A 13924-nucleotide genomic window follows, 5' to 3' on the forward strand; every position below is an offset into this window, starting at 1 on the left:
TTGTACAAGTGCTTTTCCTCAAGACAAATATCCCTAGGCAGAATATGAAAAGGATGTTGAAATCTAATAAAATTAACATTTTTTCTTACTGCTTCAGCAAGGACATTCTTAAGTGGAAGTGGCTTTTTCTCCTTGCTGCTGCATGGCAGTGAAGAATACAGTGACTATTGCCTTGATTGTGTTAAGGCACTAGTTCTACTTACAGTTGCTTTGTGCTATCAGTGAGAATGTCAACACAGAGGAAAAGGCAAAGGATGTCCTAGTATTACTATGAAAACGATGTTGCAGGACCCCCTTGGGGCTATGCACCATGCCATGCAAACTCCCAGTAGAGGTAGAGCTACACCAATTTTGTCTTCTAGCATTAAACCTGCCAGAGCTGGTGCAGCAACACTGACAGCTGGGGCCTATCTAGTCCAAGCTCTCCATAGATGAGCACAATTTCCACCCAGATGAAATACCAAAACCAGGAGCCGACAGGAACCACTGTAGCACCCTCTTGCCTCTTCCTAGGAACCTTCTCTTTTGTGTCTTCTTCCCAGCATCCCAGGCGATCTGGGCTTCCTGCTGCCCAAGGGCACTCAAGAAGGGCCCCTGTTGTGCAGCGTAGCTTTAAAGAACAGGTACAGAGGAGCAAGCCTGCCATTAGGTACAGAGGAGCAAGGCTGCCATTATTGCTGTGCTCACTATGGCACATAAAACTCTAGGAACCCAAAGGAACAAACTCTGGGGGACCCTACGGACTCCACACTGCTGTCTTTCCCGGGAAATGCCTGGTCTGCTCCACAGGGAGTACTTTGTGCCTTGGAATCTTCTTTCCTTTCTTCAACATTTCACTTTCCAGAAAACCCTTCCCCAAGACTCTGTTCTCCTTTTCCAACACGGCAGCTGTTTCCCTGAGAAATGAATCACTGCCCAGGTAAGATGGATCATGAGAGTGTTCATATTTTACCAGGAGACTCCTGGAGTTCTACAGAATGCCTTAATGTAAAGAAATAATTCTGCGATGAGGAGCATTTCAGTTGAGGGTCACAGGCAAATGGGGCGATTCTGGAGCCCCTGAAGATACATCAGGGGTCTGCTACGCTGAGACAAAGTCAGAGGAACTGGAGGACTCAATGATTGGATGAGGGAGACAAAATCCACACCGCAGTGGTTTATCTACTCGTGAGATGAAGGCTGTAATTTTTTATTTCAGTTTCTAATGAATGAAAAATATGCACTGTTTACATTGTCAAAGGACAACTAGAACCACAATGCAGGTCTCAGCTTACACAGCTGATTTCAAGGATGATCACACTTCTAACATTTCCACATCGTTCCCCCTTGATGTTCGGACATGACGTAAGTAGGTCATGATTTAAATTTTGGGGGGCAAGTCTCCTTCCCATGTCCCCCACTGTACTGTTCTCCTAAGGAGGGCTTCACCTGTTTTCCACAGAGAGAGAGAGGGAGGAGTGTGCCAGGGAACATCTCTGGATAATTTAGCAGCTGTGTCAGGTTAACCTGGCTACTCCTCCCATCTGGAACACATGGGGTGCCCAGAAGGTAAGTCTGGGGGACGAGTAGTGGTGCCAAGCAGACACCTGGTACCTGAAATGCACACCCCCCAGCTGAGCTCTCAGCGTTCTCCATGCCGTGTCTGCACGCGGTCACACTGGCTTCTCTTTCAAGCTCTGAATTATGAAACAAGGTTGTGCACATTTTGGAAAATCCCTTGTGGGTGTTCTTCTAAAAATACTAGTTTTGTCTTTTGATTTTCCTCTGGTCCTAGGAAGACTTTTCACTTCTACCTCTAGTCCCTGCTGACTTCATTATGAGCAAATAGGTAGTGGTCAATTAATATTTATGGAATTAAATTCACTCTTTGAAAACGACAGCATTTGAAATGACTCTATGGCCTAGAAGTGAACATTTAGAAGGTGGGCAGGATCCAGGGCTTTCAGAGTATCGGTGCCTTGGAGCCCCTTTGTTCAATTTTACTCAGGAGATCTCGACTAAGCACCACGTGTGCCCCGTGGGTTGACTTCCCACTGGACTCGCCCAGCCCGCTTTGTCTTCTTGCAGCCCCCAGCACACCCTCCACACCCCTCCTGTTGTACCGCCTCCAGGCCTTGTTCAGTTGACCCTTTCTCCTCAGGAAACCCCCTCCTCCACCTTGCTCCCCCAGACTCTCTAAATCTTACCTAGTCTTCAAGGCCCAGCTCAAATTCCAACTTCTCCAAGCGGCCTTCTTTCTGATTCATCACCACCATCTGTGCAATACTGATAATAACGATGACCGCTATCAAGGACTGAACAGGTACTATGTACCACGCACTGTAGTAGCTCCCGTAGCATTTCATTCAATCCTTGCAATAACCTTGTTACTTGAAGGTGCAGAAAGCTCAGAGAATTGGAGTGCACTGGCCATGTCATGCTCTAAGTGATGGAGCTGGAACTCCTGCCTTGGTTTGCTTGGCTCTGAAGCCCATGCTTTTAACTGCTTTCCAGTCGGCCCTCCTGAAAGGTGCTGATCATCTAATTGTGAGAAGCTGATGAAGCTAAGTGGGACCTCAAGGTCCTATTGTCCAATCCTCTCAGTTTACAGATGAGGAACCTAAAGCCCAAAAAGGTGGAGACTTGACTGAGGTAACACAGTGAAGAGTTGGCAGAGCCTAGGCAAGTTTTCCTGGTTCTCAGACTCACTCATCATTTATTCATTCAACAAACATATATTAAAGCCTTCTGTGTTTAAGGCACTGTGTTGGGCCTCAGCATCTTTCCTGTTACACATTCTCTGGGTGCTCCTTTTGTGAGTTTAATGAATCCACACACAAAGCTGCCTTAAAATGGGGATAGAGTAAACCCCGGCCTCTTTCTTAGTGTGGCTCTGTGCAGAAGTGCCATGCACCTCCGATGGCCCCACCATGGTGCCCTTGTCATTGGTCTGACCCACAGAGCAGCTGCAGTTCCACAGGACAGGATGTGTTGGAGACTGGAGGGGAGAGTGATTACAGGGTAATATGGGGAGGGTAGAAAAGGCCGTGTTTATGAAGATGATTCAACACTCCTCAAGTAACTGTTCCAAGACCAAGCAGTAGAAAACAGGAAGCACGACTCCTAGTTCTGCCAACTAAGTCTAATCCAATTCCAAAAGACTTTGTCCCTCTTTTGCTGTGTTGTGTGTACATACATAGAAGTCACCAAGCTTATCCTCCTACGTGTCTCCCATCCTGGCACTGCTGACTGGCTTTATTATTATTATTACTTATTTCACGGGCAGGTCTGTCTGAGGATCCTTGGAGATGCCCACCAAACCTTCTCAAGTGAGCTGACAGGACTTGGGGGCCACAATGAGCTACTGTTTGAGATCTTGGAAGCAAAGGAAATGCACTTGTTCCTTGAGAGTTAAACAGTAATGTCAACACAAACTAGATCAGAGTAAAGACAAACATGCACATTGATGTAATGGAGAACAGCTACCAGATCAGCAGTATCCGACTGCAACTTATCTTGTCACATGCCACCCAAACAAGGGTGACTGACAAGACCACACACCAACAGGCCTTCTGAAATAGTGTGTCCCATGGGGAACACACAGGCACAGACGCAGCAGCTGCTGTGCTGCTGTCCGTCACATTCTGGTGCAGCCTATGGCGATCTAGAAATGCCAGACATCAGCCTGTAGGGGAGGGACCCTGGCACTTGGGCTGTGAGTCTTCTATGCTTCATAGTTGGAAGCACACTGAAAGCTCAGTCTGCCCCAGGTAGACCATCCTCCACTCGCAACATTCCCCACCTTACTAATACAAACTTCCTGCCAGGAAAGTCCAAGGAGGAGGCTATAATTACCACTGATTGGCCACCTGCCCTAAGGGACTATAAGCCCTTCTGCCAACATGCCCTAAAACCCAGTACCTCTGTTACTAGAAGAAGCCCAAACTGCAGGTAATCCTCCTCACCCAGACTGTTCTCTGTGCACAGTTTTTATGCATTCCTCATCTAACTCTAGAGGTTGATGTCTCCTACTTGGTCTCTCCTTTGAACTTCAGAGTCATTTACTCAGTTGTCTCCCTCACATCTCTACTTGGAAGGCTGATGGGCATCTCAATCTTAACCTGTCCAAAGCCAATTCCTGGCACTCCACCCCAAATCTGCTTCTTCTCCATTCATCTAGCTGCGCAAACCAAAAACTCTGGAGCCATCCTTGACTCTTCATTTTCCTTCATACCCTTTGGAACCACCCAACGAATCCTACTGATGCTCAACCTTTAAATAGCCAACTCCACTGCTACCCTCTTAAAGCGCTATCTTTCACAGGACAGCTGCAATAGTCTAAGCTTCCCTGATCCCATTTTTGCCCCCCATTATCTCATCCTCTCCTCACATCAGCTTGTATAATCCTTTTAAAACAGGTCAAGTCGAATCACATCCCCTCCCCCGATGGTTCATCTCACTTAGACTAAAACCCAGTCCTTTCTGGGCACAGGCACTGTGTCATCCTGTCCTCGCCTTTCTGACCACATCTCCCACCAGATTCCCCCACTCGCTCTGCTCCAGATTAGAGGACTCAACATACTAACACACTCCTACCCCAAGGCCTTTCTGTTACCGTTCTGTTTGGAAAGCTCTTCCCCCATTTTTGTTTGTCCTCAAGAACTTGGGATAGTATTTTAGTGCAAGTTTGCTGGTGATGAATTCTCTCAGCCTTTCTTTGAAAACGTCCTTATTTTTCTTTCATTTTTGAAAGATACTTTGAGTATGGAATTCTAGGTTGTCAATTATTTTCTTTCTTTCAGCAATGTAATGATGTCATTCCACTGTTGCCTAGATTTCAGTTTAAGAAGTCAGCCATCTCATTGTTACTTATTTGAAGGTAATATATTTTTCCCTCCTCTGCTTGCTTTTAAGATTTTCTCACGATTTTCAGCATCTTACTATTATGTGTCCAGATGTGGTTAGCTTTGCATTTCTGCTGCTTGGGGTTTGAAGAGCTGCTTGAATTTGAAGTTAATGTCTTTTGTTAGTTTTGAAAAAGTCTCAACAGAGCTACCAGTGTTGCTTCTGCCCATTCTCTCTCTCCTGAGACTTTAGTCTCACATATGTTCAAACTTTTCAACATGTCCCATGTGTCTCTTATGCTCTTTTCTGTAACTTTCTTTTTGTTTTGCTGAGGAAGATTGGCCCTGAGCTAACATCTGTGCCCATCTTCCTCTATTTGGTATGTGGGTTGCCGCCACAGCATGGCTTGATGAGCAGTGCGTAGGTCTGCACCCAGGATCCGAACCTGCGAACCCCGGGCCATCAAAGCAGCGTGCACGAACTTAACCACTATGCCACCGGGCCGGCCCTGTAACTTTGTTTTTCAATCTGTTTCAGTTTGGATATTTTCTATTGACCTGTATTCCAGTTTATATTTTGTCTTCTGGCATATCTAATCAATTGTTAAAGCCATCAATTGAGTTCTTAATTTTAGGTATGGTATGTTTCAGTTCTAGAATTTCCTTTGGATTTTTAAAATAGATTAAAATTTTCTGGCGAAATTCTCCATCCTTTTATCTATTTTTTTCAAATTTTCCTCTAGTTTCTTGAGCATATTAAAGTCCTTGTCTACTAGCTCCAGTATCTGGATCACTGGTGGGTCTGTTTATCCTCCTTGATTTTTGATTATATGGTCCTGTCTTTTGGCTTGTCTAGCAATTTTTTATTGAATGCTGAACATTGTGAGGCTCCACATACGAGATTTTATTCCTCCAGAGAGGATTCACATTTTCCTCTGCTGCTGCCAGGCAGCGTGAGGCTGATGACCTCAGTCCAATCAGGGGCTGAGCTGAGGTGGAGGCTGGTTGCAGTGGTGGTAAGGCAAAGCCTGCCTCTGTTTACCTAGCCCTATGTTAGCCCTCCAGGTCTTTCAACTAAGAGTCTGGTGTGTCCCCAGGGCACCTTCCCATGGTGAGTTCTGAACTTTATTGTTGGTCTCATTACCACAGCAATTCTGTTGAAAACTGTTTAAAAAAATTTTTGGGGTGGTAAACATGATGTAGTCTACACAGAAATCGAAATATAATGATATACACCTGAAATTTACATAATGTTATAAACCAATGTTACCACAATAAAAAATTTTAATTGTGATAAAATATACATAACATAAAATTTACCATTTTAACCATTTTCTTAAAAAGAAGTTTTTAGCAAAACTTTTTAGGCTCCCATCCCGTATAACTTCAACATTTGACAAACATCTTGAGGGGAAAATTGTGAATGAGGCTCCTCAAGTCTCTAATTTTGTCAGTCCAGCCTTGTGGGATGACTAGCGAGTCTGTTGGGTTCTCTGCTATGGTGACCCTCTAGTTGGTGAAGCCTGGATTTCTCAGCCTCCTGCCCCAGAGAAACACCATTAGCTGAATTCAGCTCACTTCTTGGAGGTTTCTCCTCTTTCTATGATTTTAGTATCTCTAGCCATTGTTGCTTCAGCAGCTCTCTAGTGCCTTTAAAGAGATGATTTTTTGTCTAATCAATCCTACCTGGAAACCTGAATACTCTTCTAATTTAAATTTAGAGGCTTTCCCTAGCTTGTCTGGATCTCTCTTTTCCCAAGAATTACTGACTTAGGCCAATGCCTGGCTCACTGGAAATCCATCATCCTTCAAACTCTTAGTCCACTTTTCCTCCCAACTATCTTATCAAAATAGATTGATGGTCTAGATTGATGGTCTAAGGTTGGCCTGAGTTTTACCTTTTATTAGCTCTGGCAGCCTTTGGTGGAAATGGTTAATGAACACTGAAAGGGCCCAGAGTCAGTCAGCATGAATGAATGATTATGTGAGTGAATAAATGAATACAATGAAGGATAAATAGAAAAGAAAAAAAAAGCAAATCTCTTGGACAAATCTCCAACTGGATGACAGTCACCTTTGAATTTGAGTGGAGAGTAACATGTACTAGGGAAATGCATTAGAAAGGATACGCTAGGCCAACTCGCTGCCCTATAAATTAATCTTGCCTATGATTTAGTAAATTGCTTTCGCTGGCCAAATATCCACTATTTAATTGTTGCTGAATCCTTTAATATCTAAAAGAAAAAAAGTTTCCTTTAGAATTATGGATGAATTCATTCTTGTTTTTAAGTTTTTTTTTTGCTGAGGAAGATTAGCCCTGAGCTAACATCTGTTGCCAATCCTGTTTTTTTTTGCTTGAGAAAGGTTAGCCCTGAGCTAATATCTACACCCATCTTCCTCCACTTTAAGATGATTTTATTTTATTTATTTATTTTTGTGTGTGTGAGGAAGATCAGCCCTGAGCTAACATCCATGCTAATCCTCTTTTTTTGCTGAGGAAGTCCAGCTCTGAGCTAACATCTATTGCCAATCCTCCTCCTTTTTTTCCCCCAAAGCCCCAGTAGATAGTTGTATGTCACAGTTGCACATCCTTCTAGTTGCTGTACATGGGACACAGCCTCAGCATGGCTGGAGAAGCGGTGTGTCAGTGCGCGCCAGGGATCCGAACCCGGGCGGCCAGTAGCGGAGCGCGTGCACTTAACTGCTAAGCCACGGGGCCGGCCCTTCTTCCACTTTATATGTGGGTCACTGACACAGCATGGCTGATGAGTGGTGTAGGTCCACGCCCAGGATCCGAACCCACAAACCCAGGCTGCCAAAGTGGAGTGCGCCAAACTTAACCACTACGCTATGGGGCTGGCCCCCTAAAAGTTTTATAATTATAAATGACACGTAGAACAAGGGTCTCTCCCCATTTCCAGTGGGAAGCCTCGTCCAGTGCTTACTTCTGTTTCTTATTACTACTGAGTTGGTTGTAGGCCACTGAGGAGAAACTGTTATCACATGCATCTTTGTATGCTCAGCTGCCACAGTTCTAGTATGTAACAGACAATTAAGTGGTTGCTTAAATTTCTTCCTTCCCATTCCTACTGGCACCATCTTGGCCCAGGTGCTCTTCATGCTTAGATTATAATAGATTACTAAATTGTTTTCTTGCACTCCTGACTCTATATCTGACCTCTCCCTGCCAAAAAAAAAAAATCATTCTATATATAGTGCTGCCTGATGATACTATCTAAATCAATGTATTACTACTCACCTCAAAATATTTTCAGTCAGGGGATGCTTGAAGCTTAACATTTTGCTATTTAGTTTTCCCTGTTGTCTCAGCAATATTTCTTAGATTTGCCTCATACTAATGATTGGGAACTTGCTAAAAATATACATGCTCAGGCTATACCCGAATTAAAATCTCCACGAGAGAAGCCTAAGAATTTCTATTTACTAGGCATCTGGGTGACTTGCATGATTAGGTACTTGTGGTCCTTGTACCAACAGCATTAGCATCACCTGGGAACATGTGAAAAATTTAAGTTTTGGGCCCCTACCCACTTTGGGGTGGGACTCAGCAACCTGTGATTTAATAAGCCTTCCAGGTGATTTTGATGTACACTGAAGTTTGAACAACACTGAACTAGCCTGGAACAATGACTTAGGGCAGTGGTTCTCAAACTTGGCTGCTACACTAGAATCACCTATGGAGCTTTAAAAAAAATACTGATGCCTACACCTTACCCCCAGATATCCTGATTTAATTGGTCTGGGGTGCAGCAAGCATTTGGGATATCAAGGATGCTGAGGCTGAGGTAACCTGCCATTCATAACTCATTTCACAATTTTTTGGTTGGATTTATAAGGTGCTAAATTTGAAAGCCTGAAACATGCCCTTAAAATATCATTGTTTATTGAGGTTCTGTATAAGATTTAATTTGAATAAAGAGATCTGCTACTAATGGTTTGAAAACCACAGGCCTACAGACTCAAGTCTAACCTCTTTAGTCTTGCCATTAAGACACAAGTTTACTGCTTCTTTCTTACTAATACCCCACAGCTCTACTCTGTAGCTCTAATAAATAACTAGGAAGTATGCACCTAGGAAGGGGAAAGAGCTCTTTGGGACCTTGGCAAGTCACTAAATCTCTTTGGGCTTCTGTTTCCTCACTATAAAGTGAGGGGCTAGAACCAAATTATCGCTAAGGTTCCTTCTGACTCTTAGTATTTTAGCATTTACACATTGAGGTTAGTTTCCCAGCTTAGACTGCATTGTCTCTTCCTCTTTGCTTCTGTTAACTCATCCTAAGGCATAGTTCAAGTTCTAATTATCCTTAACATGTCTTTGGCACTCAGTATAAGCTTCTTTGACCTCTTAGGCATCTTTTCATGTTTATGCCTGGTCTCCCAGTGGGTAATAACAGGATCTCACATATCTCTTTGTATCCCTCAACCCCCGGCATATGGTAACAAACACAGTGTTTGTTATTTTCTTTCTCAGGACCATGAATTATTGCCTCTGCCATGTCTTATTCCAACAATAGCTATGTTGAAAGCTCATTTTTGCCTAATATATGAGCTTTCATTACTGTACCAAAAGTTCCCAACTCATATCCTGTTAATTCTGGAAATTTTCTTTTATGATAGTTCTATTCAGCTCTTAGTTTCCACTGATTATTCTCCAAAAATAGCTCTCTTCTGGCCTCTGCTGGTGTGATAGCAGACAATTGTTTCATTAATTCTTGTTTAAGCGCATGCTAAAGAACTCAAGTATAAGGACACTTCAGTTTTCTAAGGAACCATTCTAACAGCCTCAACAGAGCAAAGAGAAAGACTTTGAGATGTTTCTTAAACTGCTGGGCTTGTTGGGAATAGACCGCTGGATGATAAAATCTGAGATATACTTCAAATGCTTATTTCTGAAGCGGCATTTTTCAAAATTAAATTCATGCTTGTTTTGTTAAGATGTCAGGAATAACAGAGTAAGTCTTAGCTATGTATTTCTTTAAAAGCTGGTTCTTTTGGAGAAAATTTGTCAAATTTTGCCTGATTTTGATACTGCATTTAGTATTGTGCCTGGTAAAGAGTGTTTAAAAATGTTTTTTACATAAATGTATTAGGTATCATTTGGTTTATGTAACACTATTCCTTTTTTATAACTGAGTTATGAATTAAAGACAATGGGGGGAGGAATCTTTGCAGTCTTTCAGTTATTTCTTTTAGAGGGCTTAAGAATGTCCTCTATGAATTTTTAAATACATACGACAGATGCAGTTTAAATTGAGTTACTAATACATTGAGCCTACCAAGAGCAGCCCTTCCAGTTGGACTTTGGGAAAATTTTTCACTACATGAAAGGTGTTAGGAGATATTCTGCTTCATTTTGCTCTTTTCTCAAGGTAGCACACTATGTCTTCTATATACCTTTGGGTACCCATGATTAACTCATTCAAACTGCTGCCTTTGACAACCTTAGGTTGCAAATGGTTTAATCAAAATACCTGCTTGTCAAAGGCAGGAAAGGTGTTACTCAAACGCTAAGTGCTGACATACACGTTCTGTATGCTTTCAAAGTTTAAATCAGAGGTCTTCAACTTTAAGCTCACAGGCAACCTGAAACTAGACATAACTACACAGAAACAGTGAGGGACATATATTTGTATGAAAATATTGTCTAACATGCATAATGCTTTACAAATGAATAAAGCCCTTTTACATATATTATCTTCCTAAAGAAAAGTTTGAGAGTGCACTATGTGTCCTACACTGCAGTTTTGCATTTAAACACATCCTTCTAACTCAAGTGTTTTTAAAAAGTTCTATTTCATTACTTCATTTAAAGGTAGAGCTGGTCAACAGCAGATAAAAAGGGAGAGAAACCTCAGTTTACCCAAACTCACACAAGGTGACCGAGGATAAAATGAAAAATACTAGTTATAAAGGGTTGGATTGCTATCAAGCTACTATCAGGTAGATAATCTCTTGCTGTCTCTGCTAAGGTTGCCTTTTACAAGGCAAAATCCACTGGAGATGTACGGTCTAACTGCACACCCTGTGGTGCCCTGTTCCAATCGAGGTGTCTCTCAGACTCCTGGCCTTTAGCAGCACTACACTCGAGTAGATACAAGCTCTGACTCTGGAACTAGGCAACCCTGGGCTCGAATTTCCTCTGCCAGTTATTAGAGGTAGCCAAGTAACAATTCTGGCCATTGAGAAATAGGGACAGTTACTGGGTGGGGCCTTTTGGAAAACCTTTTAAAGAGAGACAGAAACAAATGACATGTGCTTTTTTCCTTCTCCCTTCTTCCTGTCTAGAATATGGACATGGTACTAGAGGTGGCATAACCATTTTACAGTCACAAGATGAAGGCCACATACAAAGTATGAAAGAGCAGAAAGCTAGAAGAGAGCTGGGGCCATGAGGGTGTCATGGAGCTGCATTACCAGCCTTGGACTGCCGATCTCCAGACTTTTTAATGTGAGAAAAATAAAATCAGTCGTTTGCTGTTTAATCTGTGTTTTGGATCCATTTTTTGCAGCTTACCATTAAGTGGTTATATGAATTCACAAATTATTTGAGGATTAAAAGAGAGAAGTCTATATGAAGGGCACAACATAGCTCCTGGCATATAGTTAGTGACCAATGAACGGTTGCTATTATTTTGGGGTGATCAGTTGACTGCCAGTAGAGAACAAAAATCTAACATAGGATAAACAATTTGGGAAGAGAAGAAAACTGCTGAATAGAAGCTATGATAAGGTTGTAAAAAATTCAGAATCACATTCAGAATCAAACAATGTATACAGGGGATCTGACATATAGTAGATACTTGATATATGCGATTTCTTCTCCAATCCTCTTTGTGGGAACACAAACTGATGTCATTTATTCACATGAGAACTTTGATCAATGAGGAAGATAAAACTAAGCAAAGAGATTTTTAGGAACTGGGAGAAGTAAAGGTTACACTATAAGGTTACTTAGATTTTAGTGAGGCATTCCATTCAGTGTCTCATGTACTCCTGCTTATGTAATACTGACAAGATACGGATTAAAGGAATACACAAACAAGACATTGATAAAATGCCACTGGAAAAAGTGACACAGATGTGGTCAGTCATCTTAATGAACAGACACTAGGTCCCATAGGAGCAGAAAGTTGTTAAATAGAGAAATCTATTTTGTTGCCAAATTAGAAGTTCCTAACATTAGTCAATCCAGAGATACAATACAACCGAACTCAAAAACATGGACAGAGAAGAACTCAACAAATTCAGCTTGAAAATTGCACCAGAAAAAAAAAAACGATGAAAAGAAAACATGTGAAGAGCTGGAATACTAGGAAAAGATCAGAGGATGATGTTAATTTACAGTATATGGGAAACGAAAAAAAGTTGACATTTGTGGTCACCTTGAAAGGAATTCACTACAGAGTAGTACTTCATTTCAAGTCAACGAAAGAAAGAAGCTGGAAAGTTAAAAGGACTATTAAAATTTAGCCTTTTTTTTTTTTTTTTTTGGTGAGGAAGATTATCACTGAGCTAACATCCAGTGCCAATCCTCCTCTTTTTTGGCTGAGGAAGATTGGCCCTGGGCTAACATCCGTGCCCATCTTCCTCTACTTTATATATGGGACACCCGCCACAGCATGGCTTGATAAGTGGTACGTAGGACCATGCCCAGGATCTGAACCTGCGAATCCCGGGTCGCTGAAGTGGAGTGCATGAACTTTAACCACTAGGCAACCGGGCCAGCCCCTAGCCTTTTTTAAAAAGACTTAAATGTCAGACATTGGAACGACCCACAGAAGAGCAACTGATTAAGAGAATGAAAATCTGCAATGATTAACTGGAAGTCACCGCTGAACGTAAACACCAACGGACGATGGAGTAACAAGATGATGTCTGAAAGGCAATAAATCACAGACGACAACTACCGTATTTTCAAAATTGTAATTAGGTATTACCAAATAAAGTAAATAAACAGCTCTTAAGTTAGAGTGCAAAATGAAACCACCTTATTGTTTTAAAGGTGCAAAAGCAAGAAAATACAACGTACACTTATCCACATTTTAAATAGTTGTTTGTATGGTGGGTAAATGCCATTTAAAAATATTTTCAGTAGAAAAATGACTTATAAATCAGTTTACAGAAGATCAAAAAAAAAATCAATGTTTAATAACAACTTTAACTATAAATAACTAAAAAGAAAAAAAAATTGTGCTCTATCCTGTTTTTGCTTCAACACCTATGTCTTCTGCTCCTTGCCTTTAGGTGAAAACATTGCATTGTAAGGCTGCCGTCTTTTTGGACGAGGACAAGGATCAAGATCTTCCTTAATGTAACCTTAAAAATAAAGTACAAATTTAGAAGACTATATTTGCAACATACATTTCTCTCAGCATATACTCAGTAACATTTGTCTTATTTAATGCCAAGTTGACATGATTCTTCTGATTATTTAGCTGTGTGATGCTGACAAATGATTTCACTACTTAGCATCAGTTTCCTCATTTATACTAACAATAATAGCAGCAAACATTTTAAATGTGTTGTATACATTATCTCAGAAAACGCTCACTTTCCTTTGAAGTAGCTTCGACTATACCTGTTTCACAGACAAGGGAATAGAGACCCAGGGAAGCTAAGGAACTCGCTCAAGTTCCCAAAGTTAGGAAGTGGAAGAGCTGGGACCCTGCCCAAGACATGCCTAACTCCAGAACCAGAGATCTTAAGCACTTTCCTATCCTGCCTCCCACAGGCTGCAAATGGGGACAACGGCTGAACATGAACTCAAATGATAATTTCCAGGAGCTTATCAAAAAGACTTTTTGTGGAAGCTACTTCATTAGATGACACGCCCCTATACTCTTCCGACTATTCGGTTCTCCTAAGGTGTCTGCAATCATGTAGTTTTCAGGGCAGGACTGTGCTCTGCCATACCCCAGGCCATATTAGGGGTGCAAACACAGGCTACATCCAGATTGCCTAATTCTATTTGATGACCAGGCAAAGACATCATGTCAAAGAGGACTTAATCTGGCTTGTTAATAGGTCAAGTGGAAATATGGTAATTGCTGTCAGACTCTGCATTTTTTGGTAAAACTATC

The 13924-nt window shown here is 41.6% G+C and overlaps 1 protein-coding gene across 1 annotated transcript in view; it reads right to left on the reverse strand.

Annotated features, from left to right (window-relative positions):
• Window positions 1-12748: 12748 nt before the first annotated feature.
• The window catches only part of RBBP8 (RB binding protein 8, endonuclease), an 87230-nt gene continuing 86054 nt past the window's right edge, over window positions 12749-13924 (reverse strand). Inside the window, exon 19 of the mRNA XM_058556815.1 lies at window positions 12749-13160. Coding sequence (XP_058412798.1) covers window positions 13063-13160 — 98 coding nt within the window. The 3' untranslated portion in view covers window positions 12749-13062. The remainder of the gene's footprint in view (window positions 13161-13924) is intronic.

The sequence above is a fragment of the Diceros bicornis genome, chromosome 16 (assembly GCF_020826845.1).
Source record: "Diceros bicornis minor isolate mBicDic1 chromosome 16, mDicBic1.mat.cur, whole genome shotgun sequence".
NCBI lineage: Eukaryota > Metazoa > Chordata > Mammalia > Perissodactyla > Rhinocerotidae > Diceros > Diceros bicornis.